Source organism: Anser brachyrhynchus (assembly GCF_964034855.1).
Source record: "Anser brachyrhynchus genome assembly, chromosome: 19".
Lineage (NCBI taxonomy): Eukaryota > Metazoa > Chordata > Aves > Anseriformes > Anatidae > Anser > Anser brachyrhynchus.
This window is the reverse complement of record NC_137712.1, coordinates 629,896-645,556: the sequence shown is the minus strand read 5'-3', so window position 1 is coordinate 645,556 and position 15,661 is coordinate 629,896. Positions and strand designations below refer to the sequence as shown.

The following is a 15,661-nucleotide window of genomic DNA, read 5'->3' as shown; positions in this document are numbered from 1 at the left end:
AAGGATGTCTCCTACAGGTCCTACACTGTTCCTGATGAGTGCAAACTCAAGGGGTTTGAACTGTCCAGGTTCCAGGGTTGACAGGTTCAATACCTCATTAAAATGCACTGCTGCTAGTCTACAGTGCGAAGTAACCTCTCCCTTTATGGGGACCTAGGGTTTGAACAGTATGATTACAAGTCTGCACCACCTGGCCTGGGGTCTGAGGCAGAGGATCACCATACTGTGCAAAAAGAACTTTTACCTTCTCCTAAAGAAGGAAGTGGAGTCCTCACAACTGACAGCAGCTGATGGGTGTTTTCCCCAAGTTCTCTGCAGTGAGGGAGAAATGAATACTTCCTGTCCTCCACCCACTTCCTAAGGGAAGTTTTGAAAGGGTGCGCAAAGATGCTTGCTGTCTGTCTGGGGCTGAGAGCAGAGTACTGCACAGGATAAACAGTTCACACACTGGATGTGGGTTCTCCAGTCCAAAATCCAGAGTATCTGGCTGCTGTTACAGTGAGGACTGGGTGTCAAGCTCAAGCATTCCCAGGAGAGACAGGATTCCTCCTTCCTGTGCTGTGTATACTCACCAAGACTGGAAACTTTGCATTGCAGTGTGCTCTGGCTGAGTTCAAGACTAGAGACAGTGTGTATGCAGACTGCTGCCAGTCATCATAATTGCTCATTTGTTTCCCAAGAAAATGTCTCAGAAAATCAACAATTACCATTCCATTAAGCATACAAATAACACAAATGTTTGCCTGTAGTTTGGGAAAATACATTATTCCAATTTCACTAGGAATAGTAATTATACTTAGTCTCTAATCTGAGAGCCATATTCACCACATTGCTCAAATTTATATTTTTGTGTCATGAACGCTGTAAGACAAAGGTCACTGCTGACTCAGCAGGATGTGCAGGGCCAGAGCCTTTCTAAATCTCATGTCACAGGGTTTGGTCTCTGTGAATTTGCCTGAGGTGTGTGAGTTTCCTATTTGCCTTTCAGCGTGTTTTACCATCACCAGCTTCAGCAACCTGCTGCAGGCTGTCTGTACCCAGACAAACCCCTTTGAGAAGACCAGTGAGCAGGGCTGTACCCAGTCCTGCAGTGATGAGTGTGGTAATCCTGCTCCTCCCCTGCTGTTCTTGCCAGCAAGTGCAAGTGTGCCATGCTGGGACTGGTGGTTGCTGTTTGCCAGCTGCCTCTGTCTGAGGGCTACATCTGGCACAGATGTGTACTCCTTCACTACTAGATTTTGTATTTTGTGATCAGATGGGCAGTACGCTGCCAAAGCAGTACAAAATAAGCTTGGTTTCAACTTCATTTTCACTTGGCACAAGGCAAGGGGTAGTTTCTTACTCCTGGAGATGCTTTTTTCCCCATTATTCTCTGTTAGCCAAACCCAACCTGAAAAACAAGTTAACAAATTAAATGGGATGTTTCATCTCCCATTGTCTAATACATTGAAAACATAGATCTCACAAATGCCTGTGTGAGAGCAAATGATCTCACATACCCCTGGCTGAGTATGTGTCCTTCTCCAATCAAATATTTATCCATTGGACACAAAAGTAACTCTCCAATGAGCAATATTAATCCTCACAAACCTTTCCTTAGAAATGGCATGCTCGAAAGTTAATAATGTCATGGTTATTAAAATGACTGAACTTCTCTTTAATCATTAGGAAAAAGATGCTTATTAAAGTAAAAGGTGATTAGATTGCTAGGTACATAATAATCAGACCTTAAAATGAATTAAAGTCTAATTTGTTAATTCCCCAAACGTCATCTTTGAGTATATCAAAATTGCAGCGTGTTTCTTAAGGCTGAAGTCCCTAGAATAGTATATTAATGTTTTCTGGAAGAAAAAAAAACAGTAGTCTGATAAAATAAAATATACCATGTTGAAAAGTTTTTCACATCAGAATTTATACTTACTCTTCAAACTTTACCACTGAGATTGAAATTTCCAGTACAATATACTAACACACATCATATCACCAGATCATAAGAATATTTAGAATCTAACCATAGAAAATACAAATAATCTATTTATTCTACACAGGCACATCTATATTTATTTGTATTTGCCAAGCAAGATAAATTTGTGCATGCACATGTAGACACATTGTAATATGCAGAGAAAGGATACTGATGTTTTCCATGGGATGCAGAAATGAGAGGGCAAAGAATATATTTAATATTATCTCCAGAGCTTCAAAATATTCAAAACAATAACTGGAATCTACGCTATATTTAGTGAAACAGACCTTAAGATATTTTGGGAATATTTGCATTTACACTGTTTTGCTTCCCTAGCACCTCTCCGAAACTAGTGCTCTAGGAGAAGATGCAGCTATTCTGTGAAGGGAAAGTGTTGGAAAGCTAGTTGGTGTGGCTGCAAGTGTCAGCAGGTGAGGGTAGATCAGACCAAGAAATGCTGGAAAGGCACCAAGTCTATCAGTGCCCGGTTCCTGGAGATACTGAAGCACATTCTGAGTTTCCACCCCCTGGTTAGTCCCATGCCCTCAATTTAAACTTAGCTCATTTTTCTGCTTTTGTGAAATTTGATTTAGGCAGTGTACACACATTTAAGAGAATTTAAGTAAATTTAAGTCTTCAAATAAACATAGGATAATAGTTGAACCTGTTGACAAGTTTGCAGCTGAAGAGTAGTTCTCACACAGGTTGTTATCTTGGTGGAATAAGCTCGGTTTTATATTCTTTTTATTTTTCACCAGTTAAAAGTGATGATGAAGATGGAGATGTTAAACCCACCAAAGGACAAGTAACCCAAGGAAAAGGAAGTGACGATGGGAAAGACCCAAGGAGACCTAAACGGCCAAGGACAATACTTACTACACAGCAGAGACGAGCATTCAAAGCATCCTTTGAAGTGTCTTCCAAGCCCTGTAGGAAGGTAGGTGCATCATCAGGGACCACCAGTAAGCTCTGACACCAGGCCGTGATGGTGACAGGGTCAGGCCACAGGTCCACGTAGGCCCCTGCCCCTTCCCAGGCCAGCATCGGGTACACTGTGGTGAATGTAGAAAACCAGGCCAGCATATGGCAGTACTCACCCAAATTCCTTCTTATCTTTAAGCAGTTAGTAGCTTGGGATCAGCACAATGTTATTTCTGGGTATTCAGAATGTAACTTAGACTGATTCCTGTGGAGCAATGCTGTTTGCTTCTTGTAAAACATGTAGTAAACAAGGGTCTTTGTGCCCTTCTCCTTTCCACCACAGAGGGAGTCACTATCCAGCGAGATGGGTGCACAACCCTAGTCCCACTACTTGTCCTTCCAGTCCTGTTTTTTCATGAAAATTAACCATGGTGTTAATCTCAGTTATAGCAGCTAGGGAAAGGTATGATGAAGCTGATGAAAATCAAATGTCTGAAAAGCCACCTAGGTAACGTTTCCTCCTAAATTTGATTGGGAAAAAATGGAGTTGGATCCCCAAAATTGTCATTGTTGGAAAAAGTGACATTCTCTTGCAGATGTACAAAGTATATCTCTTGGGACAGTGCAATGTGCCTTGTTTTCATTTTAAAGTATCAAGTTCTGCTTAAAAAACATGAAAAGTGTTCATACTAAATTTGTAATTTTTATACAGAACTCATTTATGGGTAAGACAAAAGTTTTGAAATGAGTTAGTATAATTTTACACAGATCAGAGTATTTGTTTAGTATTTATGAAACTGGTAGTGGTATGAAGGGCAGAACTTGCACAAACTGCAAAAATATGAGGGATTTAAAAAAATTAATTCTGTACCTGAAATTTTTATTGTAAATACAAACATCTTTCTCTTAATGTAACTTACTAGATGTAAAATAATAATAATAATAATTTCAAAAATTACATCATTAAACATTTCTTCCTTCAGGTCAGAGAAACACTAGCAGCTGAAACAGGACTCAGTGTGCGAGTTGTCCAGGTCTGGTTTCAAAACCAAAGAGCAAAGGTAGGTTGTTTGTCATGTTCTCAAATGTAGAATACAAATTGTCCTGCAATAGAGATTCCTTTCTCCTCCCTGAGTTGTTGTACATATCACAAAGATCCTAGGGACTAAACTATACACATTTTTCATTCTCTGCTTTCTACATCCATAAGAGAAGGGCCACTTTCAAACATAAACATTGAGTTCTTGTCCTCAAAGCAACACAATGTTGGGAGTAAATTTTGCATGCAAATATGAAGTAGAAACTGAAATGTTTAAGCTTAGAAAATAAACTGAACCCACAGTGATGTGTGCATGAATATAAGTGGTCTGTATTAATTGATTTGATATTTGCAAAGAATTTTGAAAGGAAGAAAATGTTTCATTCAGACCGATGAAATTGTTCTGTTCTTCCTCTTTTATTCAGATGAAAAAGCTAGCACGAAGGCATCAGCAGCAGCAGGAGCAACAAAACTCCCAGCGACTAGGGCAAGGTAGGTGATTTGTGATGGAGGTAAAGCAAGGGGAAAAGAATCTGCAGGATTTCTCAAAGTGCCATTCCCACATGGGTGCATAATGTCTTGGAACAGCCATACATGGCATTCACAGCTCTGTAGGTAATGTGCGCCATCATCTGTGGAAGCACACACAGAAGCTGTGTACAAGTGCTTGCCATGGGTTATCCCGAAGTCCTCCCATGGGGCCAGACCCTGGAGGTGCTTACACAGAAGCTGTTACCACCTCCCTAGAAGAAATATGTGGTACAGAGGAGCTTTCACTGGAGGAAATCTCCTGGAGGCCCACTCCAGGAAGATCCCCCAGTTAGCTTTATTTTCTCATGAAGAAAGGGAACCATGAACAGCTGGGCATCTGCTGACTGCCTGCAAGGGCATCAACATTGCTGCTGCCCTCCTGTGCCCAAGATCATTCGGCAGGACTTGCACAGAGGTGCTAGGGCTTGTCCTGCTTCTTCATGGATGCTGTTAAGGAGCAGCATCCCAAGGCCCTGCAGCCTCATATCCTCTTCTTTACACAGAGCATCAAAACTGTCCTGGTGTTCAGGATCATGGTCTATAAGCAGCACATGAGGCTGTTCTGCATGCTGTCAAGGAAGCACTTATTGATTGCTCAACATGATATCCACTCCAGCTTAGGGAATCATTGTACTGTTGCTGAATTAGCAGTATTAGGCTGGCATCAACAGGCATTAGATGTTATAAGGGCTATGCCAGACACAGGAGACTTTGTGAAGAGATGGTCAAGCACCCAGGAACTCCATAATTATGTAGTCAGAGATTACAAGTCTCTCAATTTACTGTTGAAGGTTGTACTCCCAGACAAGATTGGGAATGCTCCTCTGCATGGCACCTATCTGTATTCCCTCTGATCTCGTGTTCAGTAATGCCACCAATACTACTGTCTGCAGCCTCTTTGTTGCTAAGCAGTGACCGTGCCCTCCTGTGTCTTCTGCAGAAGTAATGTCTAATCGAATGGAAGGGATGATGACATCTTACACACCACTTGCACCGCCACAGCAGCAGATTGTAGCAATGGATCAAAGCAGTTATGGCACAGACCCATTTCAGCAGGGTCTTACCCCTCCACAAATGCCAGGCGACCACATGAATCCTTATGGTAAGGCAAGCATCATTCTGCTGCATCAGAAATAGCAGGGTTTGTATGCAGGTTCACACTACAAAGGTTCAACAGAGTTACTTGCTTTTATAATATTTTTTTCTGGGATTTGTACCAGTCAGTTTTGTGTGTATGTTTTCATGCACACATAAGCGGGTAGAAGAGAGCTTATCCCAGGCTCCAGACACCCTTCAAAGCTACTTCACAGTATAGTTTTGATAAAGGATAAAAACAAGCATCAATACCTCTCCAGCTCCACTTTTTTAAATCACTATCCAAGACATCTAAAAATAAACAGAGACAAATTCTATTTCCCTCACAATTTTTTCCCCTTCCTAGAAGCTCTGGGAAAGTAATGCTTTGAAAAGTTGTCTAATAAGGATAAGTAATCTATTTATTCCAGAATAAATGACCACCCCTCTCAGATCCCTCAGATTGGATGCATGGATTTGTTAAAGAGCAATTCTTGAGCTACTGAGAGATATATCACCACAGGACATTTCTCCTGCATAATTATATTCTCTGTCCAAACTCAAGATGATGGTTTGGTTTTATAATTTCCTGCCCATACAACATCAAGTGAATAGGTACACCAAATGCATCATGAGCATTAAATGCCTAATAATTGATTCTGGACAATTGCAGTGTGGCATTTAAACAAAACTTGAGAGGTTTTCTTGGACTGTGATTATTGGCCTTGCTATTGCCCACAAGGGCCTGTTACATCAGACTCTTTTGTATTGACCAGGAGCACTTCATTGCAGAGTTACATGTGCACATCACTTTCATGAGCATGGATTGCACAGACCAACAAGAAATCTGGCTTGGGTGCGTGTTATTACTTTTTTCCACTGAGGCAAGTCCACAGTGCACACCAGGCAATTTGGTAAATACTGTAAGGAGCTGAGGATATTTGAAGTGCAAATGAGCATTAGACAGCTTGTGATTTTGTTGCTAACAATGTGCTTGGCAAATTCTAAGCAAAACTCATTTGGAAGCATGTTCTGTGTTTTAAAACCAATGCAGGAATTAAAAGAAAGCCATTTTAAATGAAGGCATAAGGAAAAAAAAACATTGTAACACTTTTCTAAAGCTCACATTACTTGAGCTAGAGCTCTTTCTGGTACCTTAAGATATGAAGTAAGCTGAAATTCTAGTTGCTAAGGGAAATAAATGGTGCTGTGTTCCAAACCAGCCCCCAGCGAGTGGAATTTTCTGACAAGAAAGCATGTTTACAACTGTAGCTCATTTGAGGCCAGGGAAGTTGGGCCTCCTCCTGGGTCCTGTCGTGTTTGTCGACCTGCCTTTTACCTTATGTGTGAATGAAGACCATTACTGGTTTTGGTCCTCAGGCTGCTTTTTCCTGTTGTTGGGCTCTTAGCGTCTGGTCCTCCTTTCCTCCACGGAGCCCCCGCAAGTGCTGAATCCCAGCTCAAGGAACGCCAGGGACCTTCTCCCCTGACACCATTTGCTTATGTTGTCAGCCAAGACCTGCTTTTGTACTGTTGACTGGGGCATAAATTAGATACTGGCAGGTTTCTGCACTTCTAAGTGGTATTGCTGACAGTTGAACTTTGCAAGTTGATTGCTAGCCTTTCTCTTTATAGGTCAGATGCTTAGAGCCAACTTATGTTAACATGCCAAAACAAAACCAGGAGCATTCCATTTTGCTGCAGTGTGCAACATATGAGCATCCATGTATACTATGTCCTTCTCTGGCTGCACAGAATACAGCTTAACATATACATTTCATTTACAGGAAACGACTCCATTTTTCATGATATCGACAGTGATACCTCTTTAACTAGCTTGAGCGACTGTTTTCTTGCCTCTTCTGAAGTTAACTCCATGCAGGCTAGAGTAGGAAACCCCATTGACAGGCTGTACTCTATGCAGAGCTCATATTTCGCCTCATGAAAATAAAAGAAAAGAAACAGCCGGCGTATATTTAGCCAGTGACTTTTTCCAGTGCAGACTCTACAGCCATATGTTGCCCAGCTCTTCCTTCACAGTGACTCCTGCCGCCTCTGGACTGCAAAGAGCATTTTTAGGAAGACTATATCTGTATGCATATATGTATGTATGTATATATATATCAATACCTACCTACTTACATACATACATATATAAACAAAACACATCCACTGGTCCCATACCCTTGATTCCCAGCTTGCACCAGATCAAGAGAGAAGCGTGGAAGGAACAGAAGACCCTGCTCTTCAGCAGCCTTTTTTTTTTTTTGGTTTGGTTTGAGCTCATCGTTGTAAAGGAAATGGATTTTGCAGAAAGCTAGACCTTTTCCTCCTTTCTCTCTCCCTTTCTTTTGGATGTTTAATTTTTTTTAAGCCACTGATACTGACATCGGTCAACCACATGAAAAATAAATCAAAGAAACTGGAGATTCCTCCCTTTTCTTACTGCATGATTCATACTATGTTGTGGATAAATTGCCATTTGAACTGTGAGAAGTTAATGTAAATGTGACGTTCAACATTTGTTTCCTTTCTACACTTTTTTTACATAATCTAGATCTGCTGATTAGTTTATAGCCCTTATACATATGGTACTGAGGAAACTGGTTAACAGTTATATTTATGGAGAAAGCCAGTGATTTTGTAATAAGAAAGGTCTATGACCCTGGAGAGGAGATGCATGTTAGGGACAGAGGCATTTAGGTTAGTATTGATCTTTATTAATTAAAACTAAAGGTGCTTACAAGACAGAGTTTTATTTATTATTTTTTTTTTTGCAGTGTGAGAATAAAACATTTACTTTTGTTTGTAAGTATTTCAGTGCCAAATTCCAAGTCTAGGCTATGACTGGCAAACATGTTGTTCATTCTGTTCTGTTTATTTGTTTTGCATGAGGCATAAATGTGCTATTCTCCATTGTCCATCTGGAATAATTAAGCACTCCTTTAGTTAATTATCTTGCTTCAGCAAGAATCTATGATATACAGTTCTAGCCTGAACCATCAGAAGTCCTGAAATGTGCACCAGCTAGGAAGGAAAAAAAAAAAAGTAGGAGAGAGATCACAATGGGAGGTTTAGATATACTGAGCTGTAATCTAACAGAAATACTGCAAGTTTCATGCTGATTTACTGTATTTACAGTAAATACTCCAACTAACCTTTTAGTAGTGCAAATGGAAGAACAAGAAACGCATAAATTGAAGGAAATGACCCAGATGAAGTTTGATCATCTCAGATGCTGAAGCTTGAGCATATGTCATATAGGTTTTCATAGGGCATAAAATATCGTAAATAATAATAGCATAGTTATAAATATTGCCTGGTGATAATTATAATGTGGAGAGGCAGACAAGTACAGTCATGGTTCTTAGTGGAGAAAACTTCATGGGGAAAATTTGCCAGGGTAATATCAGTAATTATAGGGTGTGTTCAAAATAGAGCTCATGGGGAAAGATTGGCAGGATAGGCCCTTTCTGAAATAAATACCTTTACTATATTGACCATAATATCCAAAAACAAGCCAAAGTGTTGGTTAATCTGATTCCTTTGGGTGAGGACTGGCAGCAGCTCAGAGCAGCAGCCTCCTGGGGAGGCACAGAGCATTCCATTCACAGGCGTGCAGACACTCCCTGGGACCCTGACCCTGGCCAAGGGGTGCTATTCCTGCGTGGGGATGGAAGGAGTGCACCCACTGCACCCAGCCCCAGAGCTCCTCTGCCCACAGAGCCTGGTTCTGCTGGGCAGCCACGCGCCCCTTCGCCCATGCAGCAGGGCTCTCCCTGCACCCCAGAGGGAGGGATGACATGGATAGGTGGTAGGTCCAAGGGAACAGGTAAGATCATGTTCTTCTCCAATATGAAGATGCGGACCGAGAGCGTCAGAGGTTTAGTGAGAAAGCAAATTTCTGTCTTTGAGATAAGCCCATGCATCTTCACACTGTGATGAGGCTAGCACTAGGGGAGAAGACTACATGCATACACTGCAGCAGAGCTAAGCACAGACCTGGAGGTAAACCCCTCCTGCTGCAGAGCAGTGGCCAACTCACCACCTGCCTCATACAGGGCCCTTCATGTGTGAAGGAACCAACATCCCTGTGTGGGGTGATGCTCCCCTTCCTGTAGGTGCCTATTTTATCTCTCCAAGGAGCCTGCCACGCCCAGGGAGGTGGGTCTGTTACTTTTGCTAGTAACCATTCTCTCACTTTCTGGTAGGGATGTGTTTTTTTAGTTGAAGGTTGTGAGCCCCTGGATATGTTTTGAAATTGGAAGAATTTTCTTTTCGCAGCCATTCTTCCCTTTCTTTGCGTGTCAAGATAAATAACAATTTCCTTTCTCTCTTCATGATAGCAAACATAAAGAACTCAGGTGAGCTATACTGCTTGCAGGGCAGAAGGCAAGCACTTTTCATGTAGCACATTATAAACATTTATAACCACCAGTCTCAATGAATTCATAATATTTTCCTCCCCATCCTCCTCCTGTGCTCATCCAGAGTCATAGAAAAGCGTGTTCACCATCTCAAACACACTGGGTTTATAGACTAGACATAAATCTTGCTTTGTCCCTCATTCCTGGCAGGACCAAAATGGCATTTATTGTATACAGAGACTTAAGTGATAACAATAATGTGTCCTACAGTTTGGAGAACTGTCTTGTCCCAACTCTACCTCTGCTTCTGGGCTGGTTGTTGAAAATACAATTGATTTCCAAGGTAAAGAATCCAATATCCCGTTTGATAGCTGAAGTAACCATAATCTTTTGCTGTTCTTTAGATGGTTGTTTGCTACCTTTTTTTTCTTTCATTGCAATGTACCTGTACATACCATCTCCTTTTCCCTTGGTGTGTTGTATGATGATGCCTTAGCTGTTTGTTCCCCCATTTTCTACCACCTCTGGTGCCACAGACACTACACAGTCAAGCCATCTGGCGTGCATAATGCTTCCCTTGCCACTGTGGATTGCTGCTGGTCAAGGGAAGGAATGCATGGTCAGTGATTTCCAGCAGACCCATTAAATCTGGCAAAGGCCAAAGTTCATTAAAGCAAAATAAATGTCACTTTTTTGTGGAATGAATTATCCTACTGGAGTGTGATCATTGTGGTTTTAACCTGGGACCTGCAGTAAAAGATTATATAGCAACCTCTGACCTTTTTGATTTCTGTTTTACTCTTCTGTTGTCAAGGGAAATGTCACCAATCAGGTGAAAGTAAAATGTTTAATGGTCCATATCACAGTAATATCTTATTCTGAGTCAAATTGATAAACCCTTGCCAAAAATTCTTAGCATCTGGCACTTCTACGGAAACCACAAACAATGATTGCACATATGGGAGCTTGAAGGTTAGAGGTCATGACAGCAGTTTATTACATGCACCTTACAGTGATCATTTTCCCTTGGAAATTAACCCTTTTCTAATATAAATGCATCAAGTGAACTCTTCATGGTGTTCCAATCATTGTTTTGGCTAAGCAAGGAATACGTGTTAAGCTAAAGTGGTGACAAGATGCAATTAAGTAAAAGATGATTGATTAGGTTTCAGTGTTTGCTCGATAATGTTTAAAAAAGGTTACTGTGAGATAAGAATGAATACACTAAGTAATAGCTTCCTCAGAGGTCTTTATTGTGCAATTACAAGATCTGTTCATAAAAGCAATGGTAGCACACAGAGTTTTTCCTGCCTTCATGAATGGTTACTGAACAGTGTGGTCATTGAACCCACCAACTGGCTCTCAGCTGAGCAGCAGCATATTTCCATTGCGTGGTTGAATGTCAAGGGAATGATTCCTACCACGTACTGCTCCTTTCAGCCCCCCCTGTTTTTCACAATACTGTGGGATAAAACCCGTATTCTAAGCAGTTAGGGGGCTGGCAGTAAATGTGTTTAGTCACAACATGAAAGACAGTTATGTTGCTGTAAGTAAAAATATAGTGGTTGCACTCACTAAGATTGAAACTGCATCCTAGGAATTTTGATCTTATTTACTTCTTTAAACACTGTCATCAAAAACATCCAGATCACTTAACCCAGTTGCTCCTAACCATGCTGAAGACATGACTCGCATTAGTCTCACGATGGCTGCTGAGTAGGTTCTTCAGACTCACCCTGCACAAGTCTGATGAATGCTACCAGGTCCTTTAAGGAGATCACTGCTGCTTTATCAGCAGCAACTTAGCCCCCTCACTGTGCCATCACTGCATGGGGAAGGGCCTTCATGCTGGCAAACCTTCCAGGGATGATGTGAACCCACTTACCTCTTCATACTGTGCTCAGGACTCCCTCCCAGTTTCCTTAGGGATCAGAAATACCTCCCAAGCCACCTTCCTAGGTGCCCCAGGGAACCCAGCTCACCATGATAGTGCTAGGGATGCTGCAAGCTGGGGTTTGCAAGAGCACCTTCTTCAAACCATGTCATAATAATTCTGGCTGTCCCAAAAAGTCACTAAAAATTAACAGCAGAATGAAAGAGGGAGGGAAAGGCTCTCACAAGCCCCAAGTTTGGTCATAAAAGTGAAAGGAAAGAGAGCATATTAAAGCACATCAAAGCCATGGAAGTTGGAACCACAGTACACAAAGTCTGAAATGCTCAGGGCAGTGCTTTACACAACCTGATGCCCAAACCATTCATGCCATGCATTCACAGAGAGCAGATGTTCCCTGCATGTGCTGGTACATCTTTAGTGTGTCTTCATTCCTCCTCATCCTGGTGGCACTGGACAGCTGACATCTGCACCCACAGTGATGTGGCTAGGGCTTCAGGTTTTGGGTCTGTCTTGCTAGGTAACTACTTACACACTTGCTTAACTTTTGGCAGGTATGTAAAGTCTGTAGACTTTGGTGGGATTTAAGCACAGTCTTGCTCATTTGAGGCCTACCTGAATAAACTGAAACTATTTGCCTTCCTAAAGGATACAGCCAAGGTCCTTTTGGTTCTGCACATCATTCTTCTGTTTAGTAGTGACTGTGAAGGGACTGCCAGATATTTAACATTGGGAACTCTGTTTTTAAGTGAACACCTTATTTTTTTAGCTGTGTATGGCTGTATTACTTGTATATTTATATATTCTGTATTTATGTTATCAAAATGTAGTATTTTGTAGCTGTCTGTTACAATTTGTTTAACTTGTAAAAAAATATGAATATGCTCTCTCATAATTAACCATCTGCCTTTCACAGTAGTTTCCCTGCTCCTTTCCCTCTGCATTGGTAACAAACCACCATAATGTATGTAGATCATTGTCTTTTTTTTATTTTATTATTATTATTATTTAATTACTTGTCATTGTTAAATTATTTATTAGTGTTTTTAAATTTCATTTCACTGATTTTTTTTCCTGCCACCATTGTCTGGCAGCTAAGATACATGAATTTCTCATACATTATGCTTCTTCCTTTGTGCACATGCACACATACACACACAAACACAGTAAACAAAAACAGAAAAAGAAGGAAAAAAAAGATAACACTTCAGTATATTTGTAAATAAACAACCTGTAAACAAAGCAGGATTTTCTTTCAGTGTGCAGTTCTTTCTTTGCTTTTGCAGACTGAAAGTGTTTTCTCTGCAAAGTGGGGGATGGCACCACTGTTTTCTCAGGCAGGATAACCAGGGGATCATTATAACCGACCACTGTGTTATATATTTATTTTTTAGTGATGTGGAACAGTAGTCCAGGCTGTTAATTGAGTGCCCTCCTTTGTTCCAAGGGGAGATAAAGCAAGGGCAAAGACAGGGTCTCCCTTCACACTGTTCTTCAGCCTCCATAGTTTGAGAGCGCCTCCATGGGGATGGGGACAGTATTTTACACATCACCATGGCCCTCAGCCTTCTTTGCATGGGCTGTCTTAAGACAGGCAAAGTCTGTAGGAATTGAAGATGATGCAACCAGACTACTCACACAGCTATAACTCTGTCAGGACCAAAGTGTGTGCGGGGTCTACTTGTTCCTGCTAGTGCTAGGAAGAGAGGCAACTTCTTGCCCACTCACAACATCTGCGTCCTGCATACTAGCCTGCCTCCAGGGCTTACTCTTAAGCATATGAATATGAGCAGTCAACTGCAATAAGCCTAGCAGAAAGCATACCGGGAATACCTGGCATCACGACAAGCTTGGGTGCACTGCCTTGATGCCACCAGCCACAGGCACAGCTGTAGAAGAAAATGGGAAAATACCTCTTAGAGCAAACAGCTGACACCATGAACACAGCATCTCACGCTGGCCCTCTGCTTCATCCATTGAGTAGCAGAGTTCTAGAAGATTATCAGTGTTTCTGATGCATGAACTGCTTCAGGGGAAGACTGTAGTAGTCATTGCCACTGACTGCTGTGGAGAGCTACAGCCTAAGTGGGTGTCCAACTGTCAGATAAGTTTGGGAGGGGGCGGAGGGTGGTAAGAGCTGTTTGCTGCTGTTAATAACATCCTGGGTGCAAACTCCAGCTGTCCTGCTGTTCACCAGGGCTTGGCGATCATCAAGGGAAGGATTATCCAGGGAACCCACTGTGCCTGTGCCCTGACCCTACACATTTCCCGCTGACACCAGCCATCGATGGGATTCTCACCCACTGAGATGTGGTATGGTCTCATCTGTCCGGTTTTGTTGTAAGGCAAGTTAGATATTGTTAATAGGTTTCCTTCAAAGTCTTCCATTTAAACTATTTTAATCTGAGAATTATGATTTCCAGCAAAATGCTGTTTTTCACCCACAGAAAACGTATGCTCAGTTTTCCAGAGATAATTTTGATCGTGGGAGAAGTAAAATGGATTTTTTTCAAATAAAAAAATAAAAATAAAATAAAAGACCAAAACCTGCTAGGTTTTCAACAGAAACTATAAGAAAAGGACAATTTCTGAAAGATATATTCTTTAACGGGAAGAAAACAGAGCAAATACAGATATGGAAAGGGAACCAACTCTAGAAGTAGGCATCTAGATAGTCTGGGCCAAAGTTTTTAACCTTCTTTTCTCTGTTTTAGTGATATAGAAATGGCCATGTGGTTATTTTTTAAATTATCTTATCCAATGCCATTTATCTTTAAGTGAAAAACAAGCAGTGTTGCTGACTTGGAGAAGCAGCACAAGCAGAAAGGCACAGAGCTGCTTCAGGGGAATGAGGAAAACCCAGCAGACAGCTTGTAATTGCCCAGTATTCTTGGCCTGTCTCCTGAGCAGGTTCTGCTCTTCAAGCTTGATGTGCATGGGGAAAAAAAGCCCACTCAAACAGCATTCACCTGACCTTCCTTTGCAGAGGAAATGAGCTGTTCTGTTGGTCCCTGCCATGGAGTGCTCATATTGGAAAACAGAGGGCTAATATCCTCAATGTTTAGACTCAGAAAGAAAGTCCTCTTAGCTGCTAGTTGTTTCTGGTATGTACAGGCAGCACATAGGGACCAAGCTAGTGTAACAGCCCTGTCCAAGGACCACATACCTGTGGGTCTCTGAGCATCCCAGGTTGCCAGTCAGCGGGTCCATGCGGTTGGGACCAGGAGGTTCTCCAGGAAGAATGGCAGAAGCACAACCAGCAGCCCTGGATAGGTTCAACACAATTGTCCAAAGATGTACGTTTTGCATTAGCGCTCCTCAGAATTGTATTCACACACTTCACAGGCTTCTGCTAAAGCAGCACTGGGTATTGTCAATGAACGTGTAACTGCAGGTCTAGCTGGAAGGAGAAGCAGGTCCTATACCAATGCTGAAATGGTTTGTCTGCTTGTTTGGATGGCTAAGGCTTGTGAGAGTTGCACACATGCTGCAGATGGGCAGGCCAGTTTGGGTGCTCACAGGCACCATCTGCTACCTGTGTCAGGCCAGGCTGTGAGCTAGGAGAGCCAGCTGTGCTCAGCAACTCCTGCAGAAGTGCCCGGGAGTTGACTCACAGGGCAGAAGTCCTAGCAATACAGTGTGTGGAAGCTGCAGTGGTTTCAGAGAAAGCTAACAAGATAGTTTTTTGGAGCAAAACACACGTGAGGGGAGCCATATTCTAAAACAGACAAGTGTATATAAGTATTACCAATGGATTATAAAGTATTCATCTAGTAATGACAAATTTGAGACCAATATAAAATGATAGCTATATGCTGACGTCTCTGGGGCAATGCAAATGTGGACGTAAACTTCAGCTGAGGTTTGATTTA

General features: G+C 41.8%; 1 protein-coding gene across 1 annotated transcript in view; it reads left to right on the top strand.

The window, feature by feature from the left end:
• Positions 1 to 10,905, top strand: part of LMX1B (LIM homeobox transcription factor 1 beta) — a 109,153-nt gene extending 98,248 nt beyond the window's left edge. Inside the window, exons 4-8 of the mRNA XM_080561350.1 lie at positions 2,725 to 2,903; positions 3,871 to 3,948; positions 4,352 to 4,418; positions 5,398 to 5,559; positions 7,319 to 10,905. Coding sequence (XP_080417476.1) covers positions 2,725 to 2,903; positions 3,871 to 3,948; positions 4,352 to 4,418; positions 5,398 to 5,559; positions 7,319 to 7,476 — 644 coding nt within the window. The 3' untranslated portion in view covers positions 7,477 to 10,905. The remainder of the gene's footprint in view (positions 1 to 2,724; positions 2,904 to 3,870; positions 3,949 to 4,351; positions 4,419 to 5,397; positions 5,560 to 7,318) is intronic.
• Positions 10,906 to 15,661: the final 4,756 nt, after the last annotated feature.